Source organism: Lichenostomus cassidix, chromosome 3, assembly GCF_008360975.1.
Source record: "Lichenostomus cassidix isolate B80296 chromosome 3, HeHo_3.0, whole genome shotgun sequence".
NCBI lineage: Eukaryota > Metazoa > Chordata > Aves > Passeriformes > Meliphagidae > Lichenostomus > Lichenostomus cassidix.
In genome coordinates this window covers 87,904,808-87,921,067 of record NC_139483.1, presented here as the reverse complement: position 1 = coordinate 87,921,067, position 16,260 = coordinate 87,904,808, and the positions used below count along the sequence as shown (strand labels likewise).

Here is a 16,260-nt window from a genome sequence, read left to right as displayed (position 1 = left end):
CTGCATCAAAATATTTACCTTGCTTCTGTGTGGTGCAGTGTTAAATAATGCCTTTTCTTTAGGCAAATGGGAAAACACAGCATCAGGATAAAACCTCTTTTGTCCAAGTAATGGATCACTTTTGCTTTCAGAAAAAAAGGGATGCAACTTTCCAGATTTTCTGCTTTCTGAAACATTTTCAATGATTCTGCAAGAACTTATGTTTAACCCAGCTTCCTGATGTTGTCTGCCTAAAATGTGGATAGCAGAATCCAATGTGCTTTCTTTTCTATAAAAAAAACCACTGGATTTCTTCAGGAATGCTAATTCTCTCCTGTCACCATCCTCCGAACATCTCCTTTTCCATGTACAGTGTCTCTCTGAATTCCTCTTGTCTTGTCCCTTTAACCATGAGTCTGTTTCATCAGACTTGGCAAGCCTCTGATTATCACCATGAAAGTTCTCCCCACGAAGAGAATCACTCTTTGCTTTGCCTGAGAAAACTTTTGCTTTAGCAGTATCAACTGAAAGGTCTGTACTCACAGGCAGAGCATTACCAGCCACTGTCGCTCTCCCAGGGAAGGAGTCGGCCAATCGCACACCCTTGGGATGAATCTCGATGTTTTCTGAAATCTCCACTTCATGCTGTCTTTTTTCTTCATTTTCTTTAACATGCACTGAATCTGGTCCCTCCTCGGTTGATTTCTTTCTCCTTTTTCTTCTGAAATATTTTCTTCCAGGGGAATGTTTATCTGGACTTAAGGGAGCTTTGGCAGGATCTAAACACTGTTCTTCCTTTTCAGCCCTCACACATCCACAGACATTCCCCATTTGGCTTTCTGTAACTCACAGCTACACGGTTTCATTCATTTCCGTATGTTTATATACACTTAAATCCTCCTCAGAAAGTTAAGAACTGCCGTTTCCACTGTAATTTCTTCCAGACTTCACATCCACCCGCCTCAGTACGTAGCCATTTTGCTTATGAGAAATGCACACGCAATAAACGCTGTGGCTCGGTGCCCAGGCAGGGCCTGTGTCTGATTAGACACTGTGGCTTATTTCTGGCCACCAATCCTCTTAAATAAACATCACTGCTCCAGCACTGGGCTGTAATGCTGATTGCCTTTCACAGAGATGACATAGCATTTATAAGCAAGAGAAATTTCTCACATGCATTTTAACTTCCCGTTTCACTTAGTAACTCGAGCAAGATAAAGTAGAAAAATATGTTGCAACCTTTGAAACTATTAGCTACACTCCAAATCCCGAAGTAAGCAGTACAGTAAATAGCAGGGATTTAGTCAGCAGATTTGTTTTGCACTTCATAAGTTTTTATTACCTATGCAATGATCCACAAATGGGAAGATTAAACTAAAGGATCAGAAATTGCTCTGACAGCTTGCTGGGGGTCAAGTTTTTATTTGTATGTGGAGTTTTCATAGCAGCTGATGTGATTTTTCACCAATTTGTCAGGTATAAATAACCTGCTGCTTCACTGCCATCATAAAAGCACAACAGCTTGCTCAGGGCAGTGACACTGTATACTGGGGCTGAAACTTTGCAGCAGAGTTAAACCTTGTGGCAAATAAAAGTGAAACAAATCATAAAAGCCAATCTATCTAGAAAACTGACCTTGAGATTACTGTTTATAAAAATGGAGCTTTATCCTCCTCCCATGCTCCTGTAAGGCATTTCTGGGTAGCTCTGAATACAAGATCCAAGAAGCACCTAACTATACCCAAAACTAGGTAAAAATAGACACTTTTAAAAGCAAGCAAGTCTCATCTCTAGTATACTTTGTTTGGAAAAATCTTCTAAACTTTCCTCTGGCTTTGTCATGGATATGTGAAATCTACTAAATCCAGCACACATCATCAAGGACAGATGTGTATTGTTTCTCATGCTGAGAAGGAACTACAGAGTGACTTGCCAGGCATTATCAGGTGTTACCATTGAGTTTCCTTTGCTTATTTGAAAAGGAATTGCAATAATGAGACCCAGAGACTTTATCCCCACAGGTCAGTTCCACTGAAGTATTCCACATTTAACTGACAGGATTTAGAATGAATAATACAGCAAAGAACTAGGATGAGCTTCCAAAGAATTTCCAAGGATACAGTTGCTCACTGTTGACTATCCTCAGGGCACTGGGGTAAAATTTGACAGTAATGCTTAGAAAATTTTATACTGTAACACCATAGACAGATGGGCAGTTATGTACAGGCACAATGTTAACACGTTTCTTTTCAAAGTAGACATTTATTCTATGACTACACTCATTCATAGCTTCAATTTGTATTTGCATTTGTAACATGTTGAACCTACAGGTGCACTTGTGACATTTGCTCCCTTTATTCACAGTGAAAAAGTTGTATTCTTGTCTGTTTAGAAAAAATACTTTTAAAAAATGAGTTTCAGCTAAGGCCAGAGGACTTATTGATTTAAAGAACACTTCCACATGGGTCTGTGTGGGTCCTGACATGGCCCCCCTTAATTAACACAAAAACACCTTAAAAAAAATCTTTCTAAATAAAATCCCTGTGTTTGTACAAAAACCCCCAGGTTTTATGCCTGAATATATACTTCTCTTTCTTCTCTCTCATGGGGAAAGATGATTCTGGACTTTATAGTGCAACAAGCCAAGGCTGATTTCATTTCACACAGATATAGTTTCTGGTTTAACAACAAGATGCCTAGTAATACTATATGGTTAAAGACATCATAGTATAATCATCTTAAAATTTAGATAAAAATATTATCTTGATAAAGCAGAAATTATGTAAAATGTTAAAGACAAGCATCCAGCATTTGAATGAACAACTGCACATCTTCCTGCTGTCTAATTCAAAATGTACTAAAGTAACCTACCACAAGTACACTGCTAATGTTGCTCTTCCTCCACAAATTTCACAGGGGTTAAGAATTTTCTTAAAAATACTGCAAATTTAAATTTGCTGTGCAAGTGCATATTTAAATTAATACACATGGGTATCAAGGTTTCTAAACAGTAATTATATATCTTACTGAGACTATCTTACTGAGCTTTACTGGAGTGTGATTTGATATGTATTTCCTTTAAACTGTTTACATCTGTTTAACAGTCAGCATTGTACCACCTTCTTTCAAACAGAAAACGTCCCTAAAGTACTCTCTGTTATGTCTAAACTCCTGTACTGACTGTCACAAGAACTGTTAAATCATATCTAATTCAAGACAGGTCAGAAGAAACACATATTGTTATTTTACAGCTGGCAATTACATTTTTTAATGCAATCAGTACTTTAGAAAGTCCCTCATCTTGCACATCCTCTTTCATTCATGCCTTAAATTTTTATTGTTTTTCCTAAGAGCAATATTTCAAAAAATCAGGTACCTCTGATGAAGAATTAAAAAAAAAAAAAAAAAGAGACAGCAAAGATACAAGAATCAGTTCTAAAACACTGGTTACAAGATCAGTGTTCCAAACAATCCTGCCCTACTTCTGCATATTCCAGGTCAGCTTACTCAAATGCACCTGGTATAAGTGTAGGTGGTCCTGTAAGAGGGCCACAAGGATGGTGAAGGGTCGGGAAAGGAAGCCTTGGGAGGAGCAGCTGAGGTCACTTGGTCTGTTCAGCCTGGAGGAGACTGAGGGGAGACATCACTGCAGTTACAACTTCCTTGTGAGGGGAAGAGGAGGGTCAGACACTGATCTCTTCTCTGTGGTGAACAGTGACAGAACCTAAGGGAATGGGCTGAAGCTGAGTCAGGGGAGGATTACATTTAGGAAAAGGTTCTTCACCCAGAGGGTGGTTGGGCACTGGAACAGACTCCACAGGCAAGTGGTCACAGCACCAAGCCTAACAGGGTTCCAGAAGCATTTGGACAACACTCTCAGACACATGGTGTGACTCTTGGAGCTGTCCTCTGCAGGGTTAGGAGTTGGACTCAATGATCCTGAAGGGTCCCTTCCATCTCAGCATATTCTACAGTAGCTCTGTGATTTATCAATTTCTAAGTATTACCTAGGAATAAATGCATTCCAAATATACCTCTGCAGATGATTTCTATCATCTTTCTATCTTCATAGAAATAGATAGGAAACATGTATTTTTGAGACTTAACCACTTTAACAATACTTACCAGCTGTTCCTGAGAAGGCTATCAGCTCTCTATTAATAATTCTTTCTGCTGTCCTTTGTTTTTCCAAGAACCAAACAGTAACTTCATAGTCACTTTAACTAAACCACTTATGCTCTTGAACCAAGGAGACTATCAAGAACAGCAGAATTGATAAATTGCATTTATATCAGATGTCAAGTTTTTTTATATAAAAACGCTAAGCAAAGATGATAAATGAAAGTGCTAGTAACTAAAATCAAAATTACCATTTTCAGCTAACTGAAATTCTATGAAGTCATAACTTTGGTCTTAGCAAGGAAAGAAACAGTTAATAGGATTACACTGGAGATTCAGAAGAGGGAAATGGAAATTTCTTATAAAACCTGTCAGCTAGAGCATAGATAAATGATATTCTAAAGCATCAAAAGAGACTGCCACTGAAACCTATGAGAGCCACCACAACATAGTGATGACCACACCAAGGGCTTTTTTTGTCTTGGACATCCAACTATCTGACTAGACCTGAATGGAAGCTCAGCACTGGTTTAAGCCAGAGATCCAGGTGATCAAAGCTGTTAAAAATACTACCAGGGACTGCTGTGTTTCTTTATCTTGATATTGGTTTTCTGTTGTGTTTTTCTGTTGGTATTTTTTTAAGCAAAACATGTAAAATATACAAATTTGTAGCCACCAGTGCTGCAAAGTTTTATGGGGAGATTAACAACAGACTTTTTCTAGCACTAAACCCCCTAAGAAGTATAACACGAATAAAGGATTAGACCAACACTTGTCTGCAATTTGACCTGTCTTAGAGGCTGCTTAATCACAAACAAGAGTTTAAGATTAAGACATGGAAAACAAAAGATTAACACTAAAACATGAAATAGTTCACACAGATTTGTATGGGTTTGCATTTAACCACAGATTTCTGTAATTTGTCAAGCATGTCTTTGACTGGGAAATGATTCTGTTCTTAACACGGGTCAGGTGCACAACACATTACAGTGGCAATGTTGTTGAATATCTGTGTATTTGTTGGTCTGCCAAGTGAGGATACATTCAGCCTATGAGCACTGCTAATTTACGCTTCATCATTGATCTCATAGAGTTAGTAATTGCTGTACAGGAGAAGTTATTCCACTTTGCCAATCAATCTGTGCCAGGTATCTTTTATCAAAACCCTACTAGGAATCCATTTCAGGTTCTCCTGGATCTATGATCCCTTTCCCCTCCTTTTTGTGTGTTTATTCAACACAGCAGAAGTAATGGAGCATTTAGCATAAATGGGACATGTCATTTCACGGCACTGAAACAGCATACCAGATAACCAGCGAGCATTTTGTTGCACAGCCCTAAGGTCACATGCAGAATAACAGAGAGATAAACATAAGCCAGTGAGAAAGTGAAAATTAAAGCAGCACAAGATAGAGAACAAGGACAAAAATAAAGCTGTGCTAGCACAAACAAAGAGTTTGGAGCTGTTTGAGCTGTACTGGCAACCACTCCTCAAACTCTGAAAGGGATGTTCAACTACCAAGTCACAATCATCAACAGGACAGGTTTTACATCCAGTGAGATGGCTTACAAAAAGAGGAAATTGCTCCTTATTGGTAGTTTTATGGCATTCATGACAGAGACTCCATGCTTCTCTCATCCTCGCTGTAATTCAGATGAGTCCCAGAAATTTCAAGAATTCCACACTCATTTTCTTACCTAAGACTTAATTTTACCTTTTTATTTTATAAATTGCTGAAGAATTCTAGAAGAAACAACTAGGATTTCAGCTGAGAAATAAAATATCACTAGAGTACACCCTAACAAATGCTGAAGGGCAGGTAATGCTGCTGCACTGGCTAATGATGGACAATGCAGCTCCCATGTGGAATACACTTTATCCTACAATCACATACAGCCACAGACAGGACAACTGGCCACATAGCTCTATTTTTAAGTCTTTGAGAATATCAGGCCTTGAACTGTTCTGGTTATTTTAAAGCAGAGGCAGACTAAACTTCAATCCTTGGGCTACAAGGCACACAGCTTGGGCAGCACCAGACAGCTGCAGCCACAGGAATGGTTGCCAGGAGAACAGTGAACGAAGACCAAATCCAGCTCTCCTGATTACACATGGGCCACTTCAGGAAAGCAGGCAGCATGTCTACTGAATGGTGACCCCTGGCATGGGATATTCGTCTGTCTTCTGCACATCACTTACTGAAATGGACCACCACAGCTGAGCTGCCTCCTCCTCTGGCCACCCTGTATGAAGGCTACAGCCTTGCAAATCTACCTGTCTCACCTTTTCACAGCACTGCTAAAAGTTTACCTGCTGATGCTGGACTAAATGAACAGCCTGTAGACTGCTTGGGGGAAGACTAATAAAATTTTTTTTTTTCTCAAAAGTTTATGGGGAGTCAGCAGCAAAAAAAGGTATTTGCTGGCTGGAAAGAGAAATGTAAAGAAGCTACATGTGCCTAAGGAGGCCTGAGAGAAAGTACCCATCTGGAGAGAGCTGGATAATTCTGTAACATCTGGACAAAATCATCTCTGACCATAAACTTGGAAAGCAGCACCCTGCCGAGGTCTGACAGCAAAGAGCAGGGAAGAGTGGATGGGAAAGTGTCTAACAGCAGCTCCTGAGCTGCAAAATGGTGATGAAACTGAAAGAGAAAAAGTCTACTGAGTCCTGACTTAGAACCTTCTGAAAACTTCTCAGGTCTGAGTTCACAGAGGCCTAATTTTAGCTAGATGAAAGTTCAAATTTAAAGTTTTGTTTTGCTTTGACATGGTTTTTTCAACCAACTGCAACTGATTTTAAATATTTAACATTTGTTAAAGAATGCTTGCAGTGGTTTGAAAAGAAATGATCACCAGTTTTCATAGAATTTAAATCTTGCTAAAATGGTGATGACTTTATGAGGACAAATGCTACCATCATTTTAGTTGCTCATCTCCAGTGTCATCAGTGAAAATATATCGGGTGTTAAAGGCATCCATTAAAGTATTAATTTGGATATTTATACACACAGCCTGTGATTATACAAAATTCTATAATCTGATTTAGCATGTTCTACAGGTGCCAGGAAAATAACTTATAACAGTTATTACATTATGAAACTGAATTTAAACTAAGCCACCTACTATTAGAAGCATGTGAAATGCGTACATTGAAAGCTTGCATAAATCCTAGTAACATACATGCATTGGGGTTTTTCAATACCCACAGAATAAATTACTTTCTAATACTCAATTCAATAATCCACCACATCTCCCATTCCATCTTTTCAGTATGTCTTGTGTAAATACTTGGGACACAGAAGAATGGACAATTTCTGGACTTGTGCAGCTGCAGAAGTCAGTGCTATAACTCAGAATAACATTTATATTTATCTAGTTATGGATACCAATTCACAAAGCCATCACCATCTCTAGTTATAATTCAGATGCAAGAGAAACATAATCCTCAAATGTGTATTATCTTTTATTTTTTTCATCATGTTTTTCCCCTAAATCATTCCTAAATTCATTCCAATAATAAGAGGGATTTTCTATTTTGAGGAAATAATATCCTCCAGATAAGGACCATGACTCAGAGAAACAATAAGCCACAAACAGCCGCCAAAAAAAAATCTCTGGCATCTTGACTACTTCCCAGATTGCAGTGTTATTAGAATACACATAACTGATGTGTAGCAGAGCCAGTAACATCACACAGCAAACAGCTTCTTATGCTCACTGAGAAGTCAACTACTTCTTCAAATGTTGTGACAATTAAGGGGTAATTCAGTTTAAAACACTCCAACTTAGGTGTCTAGATACTCATTTTTACACACTGGCTAGGTTTCAAAGAGACCACTTTATGCAGTGGAGGTAGGATTTAGTTTCTTCAACATGGGGTTCTGGAGTTCTTTGAAATATCCTGCAATATCCCAGCTGGCCTCCAGCTGCAGGTCTAGAAGATTATGACTCTCCACAGGTCAGTTTCTCATTGGGATACATGTCTTGCATACTCTAGTGCACCTCAGATGTCACTCAAATGCCACCTGTCTTTGGGAGACTGAATCAGAAGCCCTGGGGATCTAGTTAGTACAATCAACAGCACTCCCTCACACCCTGAAGCACAGACATAAGAAAGTCAATTGACCATCTAGAACATTTGAGACACTTAAAACTTCCTGAGATATCCACATGGAGATGGCATATACACCACAAAACCTAAGGAAACCTGCTGCCCACTGCATATGCTACTGGATACAAAGTGTCATCTCAGAACACACATAGAAACTATGCTGGACAAGAGAATAGCTCCGTGGGTGCTCTAGGCATCTCCTTCAAGGGATCTGAATGGCTCCATCAGCCTCACCCTCTGTAATGCCTAGCCCTCCAGGCCTCAAATCTGTTGCTAAACTTGTTTACCACCATTTAAGAAGCAGTTTATCCTGCCTGATCTGTCTCTTCCCAGATGAGAGTGGGTTTCCCATAAGACCCACGTCATGCTTCTCATACCCACGTGGGTGTCTCATAAATCTCCAACAGCACAGATGTTTATGTTTAGTCAATGGAGTGGACCTCTCATAGCTACTTAGTTGACTCACTGTCTAGGCTATACAAACTGTATAGACTAAACCTCTATCGCTCCGATTATCAGATTAAAGGGACAATTTAGACAATTGCATAAGAACATAGCTCCCCATAAGCACCTGGATTTAAGTGTCTTAACTTCAGACTGAATCTAATCACAACTTTCCCGATAACTATAGGATTACTCCATGCATAAACACAGTTATTATCACAAAGTTTTATCCCTTGGTGAAGACTCCACAGGTACACTTTTCCGTTCAGATTTTTCCCTCATTTTAAATCTAAGTGAAGACAAAAAAATACTTGAGGTCTAAGTATGTACATTCTTCTGAACTTCACATTCTGAATCTGAAGTGGCCATATGTGGGTGTCAGTGACACCAAATTGCCATATTCTTCAAAAGAATGGCATAGCAGTAAATGGCATGCAAGCACACATGGTTTGTGTGCACGCCTAGTGCAGGGTGTGTCTCATAACATTTTACAAATCCCTTCTGCATTCAGTGTAGGTACTGCAGCCATCAATAGCAGAAAGACAGAATATACTTTTTTTTTAAATCCTGTTCTTCAGTTACTTCATATTTATTAATGAGGCTTAATATTTAGTCAAGCACCAGAAGTCATTCTTAATTTATTTTTTTTTACCAATTTTTTAAGATAATATTTTGAAATATATAGGGTCACCAAGATGGCAAGCCCCATACGGGGGGGGGCACCAAACACAGCATAGTGCGTCAGGAGAGTCAATTATTCTGCTGCACTCAGTGCTGGTGCAGCCTCACCCAAAGAACAGTGTGCAGTTCTGGTCCCCACAGTTTAAGAAGGATATGAAGGTCCTCGAATATGTCCAAAGGAGGGCAACAAAGCTGGTGACAGGGATGGAAGGTATGTCCTAAAAGCAGCACCTGAGGACTTTGGGTTTGTCTAGTTTGGAGAAAGGGAGGCTGAAGAGTTACCTCACTGCTCTGCAGGGAACTGGAGAGGGAGGTGTTAAGATCTTTAAAGGAGCTTTTTCTTTAAAAGAGCTTTCTTTTATCTTTAAAAATGGAAGAAAAGACAACAACAAAGACAGGAACTATCAACCTGTCAGCCTCACCCCTGTGCCTGGGAAGATCATGGAACAGATCCCAGGGAAGTTGTTAGGATGCCCAATTCCTGGGAGTGTCCAAGGTCAGCTTGGATAGGGTTCTGTTCTGGTCTAGTTGAAGGTGTCCCTGACCCCAGCAGAGGGGTTGGAACGAGATAATTCTCAAGGCCCTCTTCCAACCCAAGCCATTCTATGATTCTCTTCTCCCTGGTATCTAGTCACATGGGAATACTTCAAAACTGTTCCAGGGAGGTTCAGACTGGACATCAGGATGTGTTTCTTTACTTGGAGAGTTGTCAGATATTACCTAGAGGGTGGTCAGATATTGCAACAGGCTTCCCAGACAGGTCGTCAATGCCCCAAGCCTGCCCTAAGCAACATGCTTGATCTTTCAGTCAGCCCTGAACTGGTCAGGCAATCACACTAGATAAGCATTGTAGTTCCCCTCCAACTGAAACAGCCAACTCTGACAGATTTACAAGATATGAATTGTACTTGCAGACATTTAGTTGGTAGTTATTTGGGTTAGGACATAGTGAAGTGTTTTGGCTACAATTTAAATGCTTCAACATATTTCATATGGAGCTGACTGCCTTACAGGGGAAAATCCTTGTCACACCAGTTCTCCTAAAGAACGTGATTTATATAAATTTGTTTTCCTGTTCATAATATTTTTACAAGTGTAACTGGTAGTACTAACTTTCATCACTTTTTATATGTACCCAATATTGTGCCAGATGTCCTGTGCTTCAGCTAATGAAAAAAACCAACAATTTTGTTCTGCAAAAGCCTAATGATCAGGTTCAGAAACATAAAATACACATCAAGTAAAGTTTTAACTTCCACTAACAGCTTCTATTAGTAAGTTGTCAATAATTTTTATTTCTTAAAATAGAGCAACATTCAATCACAGCCTAATTCTGTAAGTCATGCTTAAATATATTTAAACCCAGCGGTTTTTTCTCTATATAACCATGTGGAAGCAAAGACTGGCATGACAAGGGAAGCTGAGTGAACTCCAGGTCCTCGCTCGTGGTTTCTCCTTTATTTTATGTGCTGGTCCGGGCGAAGCTGTGCACCCTTCTTAAATCAGAGTCCCACTGGCCCCATTCATGACTTTGCTCCCCATCAGGATTTGCAGAAGGGCATATTAGATCCTAGCAGCCTCTCTGGGCTTTTTTAAGAATTTTTTTCACTCATAAATCCAGTGCGGAATACTCCTAAGTGAACCATGTTTCCTCTGTGTGATCTTGCAAATTTCTGATCATTTAAAATGCCTGCACAGCAGGGAGTTTATCGCTAACAATGCCGCAGTCACTAAATGGGAATTATCTGTCCTCTGAATTACATCATCTACAGCCAGGGCCATTATGCAAGCCTCCTTTTGAGGAGCTATTTAACACCACACACTGTAAGGCTGCATTATACTGTACACAATCCCACCAGTGTACAACAACCAGAGTGCCACCTAGTGTGACCCACGCTACCATCGCTGGGGCTAGAAACAAATGCTGACATGGGAAGAACTACCAGAAGAGGCTGAAAGAAGAGCTGCTGAAATACTCCTAGCAGCAGATCCTGAATTTAAAAAAAAACTTTAAAACTTTTCAATATATATTAATACTCATCAAAAGTCTGTAGAATAAAACAAGAAGGATATGTTCAAATGCTGGAAGGAAGACATCAACTACTGATTTAAAACTGAAGCTATTTTTCTCTCTCGCTCCACAGACAGGAAATTAGCAAACAAAATCTTGAGATTCAGTTACATCATGAAATAAGATACATCATCAAAACCTTCAGATACCCATTAGAGAAGAGAAAAAATGTATGGAGTCCTAAGTTGACATTCCTCTCAACTGTGCAAGAATCTAACAAAAAACATACTGTCAAGCAAAACAAGGCTTACCTGAAAGTGCAAAATTATGGTCCATATCAATCCCAAAGTCAATTTGGGATTTCCATCTGTTATATCATCATTTCTGATGTTAACCAGTTTCACCTGCCATCACAGAAAGAAAACACAAGGCAAAATTGAAATAAATATGCCACAAATACATACTGCATTACACAGGCATGATTGTAAAGGATGCACCACTCACTTCCTGAGCCTACTCTGCTGGGGTTTTTTAATTCTCAAAAGCAGACAGGAATTGCATTCTGCCTGTAAGCAGCCTGCCAGGAATTGCCGTCTCCCACTCACACAGAGATGAGGAAATTCCTCAGCTGTCCCCAGGCCGGCAGATCTGCTCCCCATGCCAAATACACTTTGCCTTGCTCATGTCAAACGGGGAAGGCACGACAGAGCAGGGAAGGATAACATGAACACAATGATCTGTAGCTTGTGTATCAGTCCCAGGGCAGTGCTGACACTGGGAAGTTATCGCTGCCCTTCTTCCACCCCACGCTTTCCTGTACTTAAGCAAGAATTCAGCAGCAGAACTGGCCTGCTAAAACACAGGTCTGGCTTGACAAAACTAGGAATTTAGTATCACATTTGAGTAACCAATGGCTTAATAAAAACAACAATTATTATGCTTTCTGATGCTGTACCCATTCATAGAGCTATAAACAAATGGTTAACAGGATTAAAACAAGAACCGCTGTTATTACACTCCCATAAACTCACAACCAGAGTGAGTTCAATAATTCTATTTTTTTTGTCTAATTTTATAAGTACATTTAATTTCTCTATATGTGTTCTGCATCCATACAGCCTAGCAGTCAAAGATGACCCAGCTAAAAGACATTTTATGCTTACATTAGTGAAGTTGCATGCACATGCTTTTCAGCATATACCCTGTTATCAACTGAACAAGCAAAGGCATGTCCTTCTCTTGATCTTCAGACATAATCTTAACTATTTGGAGGGGGAAAAAAAGCAAGAAAGTGTATTTCACGGTATGTTGTTTGTTTATTTCCCAAGTCAGGCTTCAAAATTATAAATACATAGCATCTCTCTGCCCTACAATCACAATAAAGCATTGTATTTGGAGGTTATACAGCCAATCTGAGCAAGTTACCTCCTAAATACAGTTTAGAAATGCCCACCAGAGGGCTGAAACTTTAATCGACTGCAAGTCCCACTGACAATTTGCCAAGACCAAAGCCCTACAAGCACTCTGTACACTAGAATACAGCCATCTTCATGAGGCTAAAGAGAGCACAAAAATCCTCAGATCACAATCAATGGCAGCACGTGCACGTTCATAAACACGAGGATGACACAGGCCTGCATCTTCTGCATTTTAATACTCATGGTCTGCCATGCATCAATAAGGCATAGTGCAGCACAAGTCCTGAGGTCCTGCTGCATAAAAATGCCATTGTGACTGTCAAGTAGCCATGGATTTACTTTGTAGTGTACTTGTTCAGTGGCTCACTTAGGTTAACAGGGAAAGTTTGCTTTGAAGTCAGCAAAGGGGGATTGAGTTCTCAGTGCACACACGCCATTGAGTGACTTGAAAGGCAACTTTGAAATTTCTCTCAAAATGCAAAAGGACATCTGGTTTCATAACAAAACCAAGTATCTGTTTATGGTTTGCTACCTCATATTCTTTCAAACCTTTGAAGAAACAAAAATAATTTCTTTTTTTTTTTTAATCAACCGGTCAAAAAGCACATTTTTAGTGTCAATTCATTGGGATGTTATGGATAGGGAGCAACAGCTTTTCCTTCCATGTTTTGGAATATTTTTAATTGACATTTTGTAAACAGAGAAAGCACTAATTCTGTAAGTGTTTAAAATATATTGAAAAGTGGAAAGAAATTCACAGGAGCAGAAAACGACGCAACAGTGTGGACTTCAAGTGTCTGGCTAAAAAGAGATATAAGTGAAATTAAGCCTGAATCTTCCACAGTGCCCAGGTGGCTCTGATGCCTTTCTAAGGGACCAGTTTTGCTTTCATCAGGATTAAAGTTTGAGAAAGTTTTTCCAAAACAAATACAATCAAAACTAGGAACTCCCATACAACATTTTAATTTGTTTGAATTGGCATTTTGCATTAAAAATTAGATTGCGAATAAAACTGCATACCAGCAAATGTCTGGGCAGCATGAAAGACAGAGTTCATTTACTGTAAGCAACTCCTAAGGATCCATAATTTTCTCCTCTTTAATAGCATATATCACATGGAATGTGTTGTTACTGCTCAGGCAAGGGTAAAACTACCTTTCCCACATCTCTCTTAACCATCTCAAGTATGACGTAGAGCCAAGCCTACACGAGCAGCTGTTACTCAAAATGCACAGAAAACAAAGCAGGACAAATTTTTTATTTATTAGCTACAGGTGACAAAAATTTCATTAATTCTCTTTTTTATAATTTTCACCATACCTGGCGCTTTTTCAAATAGTCAAGTGCAATTTGGACGTTCTGGAGTCTGTGAAAACGCATCCGACCTTTTTCCCGAGGCTACAATTGGAAAACAGTAGTTGTGAGATTTTCTCATCAGACAAAAGAACAAACAGTCTGATTTAAAAGATACCATGTGGAACATCTGAGGCACTACAGCTTTAATGAAGTCAACACCTTTGGTGGAAAAGTGTGCTTTAACTATTTATTTAAACTGTAGTTATTTTTTAGTACAGTGGATGGCAAGAAAGATCAGTAGTCCCCAGCTGCAACCTTGATCCATGCAGGCTGATAGCTGCTCTCTGTAAAGTGCTATTAAGGCCAAGAGGGCTACGACCTACAGAAACTAAACTGCAATACATGTTTATAAAATATTTACAGTGTATTAAGCAAAACAAAACATAAGTAATGTCATGGACCTTTACACTGTTCTGGTAAACTCCATGATGAAAAAGCTTACCTCCGTATGGAACTTCATGGCTTAATGGTATGACTGCATAATCACTATGAAATCTATACATATTTATTTAAAGCTTCTAATAAAGATAGTATCTTCCTCCAAATAGAATAATATAACATAACCAGTCCTAGAGTGTAAGTTTAACCTCTTGACTTGGGTAGAACATTATGAAGCATGAAAAAACTAACAGGTCACTCCCCTCAAAGCAAAGGCAAAACTATCAAGAAGAAACTGTAAAATAAAAATGAGCGGTGTGTTAATGGAAACATGGCAAAACTGCATGCAGTTAGTGTAAAATCACCAAGAAGAAGAATCACACAGAAAACGCATACTTAGCTGTCACAGATCAGCATGGGAAAGCAGTTAAATTTGTATTATCAACACCATATCCAAGTCCTTCTATTCTTCCTTATTTCACATTTTCCACAAATTTTCACAGCAATAAACTGAGGCAGACTTTAATTGCTAGGGATCAGCCATGAATATGAGCATTTCCTCAGACAATCAGTGTGAAACACACAGATAAGCCCAAGCCTTCCTCAACTGCCTTTTCTTTTACCCTATGGAGTATCAGATGCTTGCCAAAAAGAAACATAGGAAAATGAAGTTGAATAAGAAGCATAAACGGAAGCAAAAAGAATTTTCATTTCCATTACAGAATTTTTTATTTAGCCCCTTGTTTTTCACACCAATAGCTCAGGATCAAGCATTACAGCCCCTGCTATAAAGTAGCTTCCACAGATGGAATGAAGGACTGCAGACCTGGAACTTGGTTTTCCACAATAAGGAAGGTATAGTAAATCCCAAAATATATAGTTAGCATCTCAGAGGGGAAATATTTTTTAATTAAAAAATGCAGCATTTTGAGTTATGCTGCTCTCCAGAAAAAAAAGCACACAAATTCCAGTGAAATCGCAACTGCAGCACAACGCAAGGGAGCCAGGGAGACACTCAGGCCCTATGACAGGAAGTTGCTTTAGCAAATGCCAAAATGCAAGGTCTAAAAAGGCATGAAACAGATCACTCAGACTAACAAGCACCCAACGTTTCACACTTTGTAAGTAGATATTTCCCTTCTGGATGGGCAAAATATAGTGAATCGATAATTCAGCATTTGTTGCAAGAAAAATAAACGCTGCCAACTATCTGTATTTTTAGTAGCCACAACAAAAAGCTGTTGCTTAATGTCTAATCTACCTGCTTTGATAAAAATCACTACTATGTGTGGTAAATTCCAACAAACAGATCTGCACACTGAATTACCTTATTGCAAGATTTTGTCCACTATTATGGCACACACACCATGGGCACAGTACTCTGGTACTTCTAATTAAGACAAATCATTTTTTTGCCATTGATTTTGCTAAGAAGAACTTTCAAGTCTTTGTCTAAATTACTTGTATATGGACAATACTATTTGCAAGTTAAAAAAAAAGTCTTAGTTCAATAGAATTATGACATTTCCCTATCTATTTTTTTATTTAAAAAATATATTTTATAGCATCTTGATGGTGTTGTCCAGTTTACATTTGTGCCATGGTTTTGTACAGTTTATTGAAAGAAAACAAATAGAAATCTTGAGCATTTGCATTTTAGCTGTCACAAAAAGGCCAAATAAAACTTGTCTTTACCATACCTCCACCATAAACACACGTATCCTGGTTTACCAACAAAAGTTCTTTGGTCCTCTCTACAG

General features: G+C 38.9%; 1 protein-coding gene across 8 annotated transcripts in view; it reads right to left on the bottom strand.

Moving 5' to 3' along the window:
* Positions 1-16,260, bottom strand: part of DST (dystonin) — a 295,384-nt gene that overhangs the window by 172,529 nt on the left and 106,595 nt on the right. For 7 of the 8 annotated variants that reach the window (XM_085056610.1, XM_085056616.1, XM_085056608.1 and 4 more), the window contains 2 exons: positions 14,087-14,164; positions 11,660-11,752 (listed from right to left, as the gene is read on the bottom strand). In XM_085056610.1, the coding sequence (XP_084912736.1) occupies positions 11,660-11,752; positions 14,087-14,164 (171 nt within the window). Of the gene's footprint in view, positions 1-522; positions 1,039-11,659; positions 11,753-14,086; positions 14,165-16,260 lie in introns of those variants that run through there. The other variant, XM_085056609.1, reaches the window with a different exon arrangement.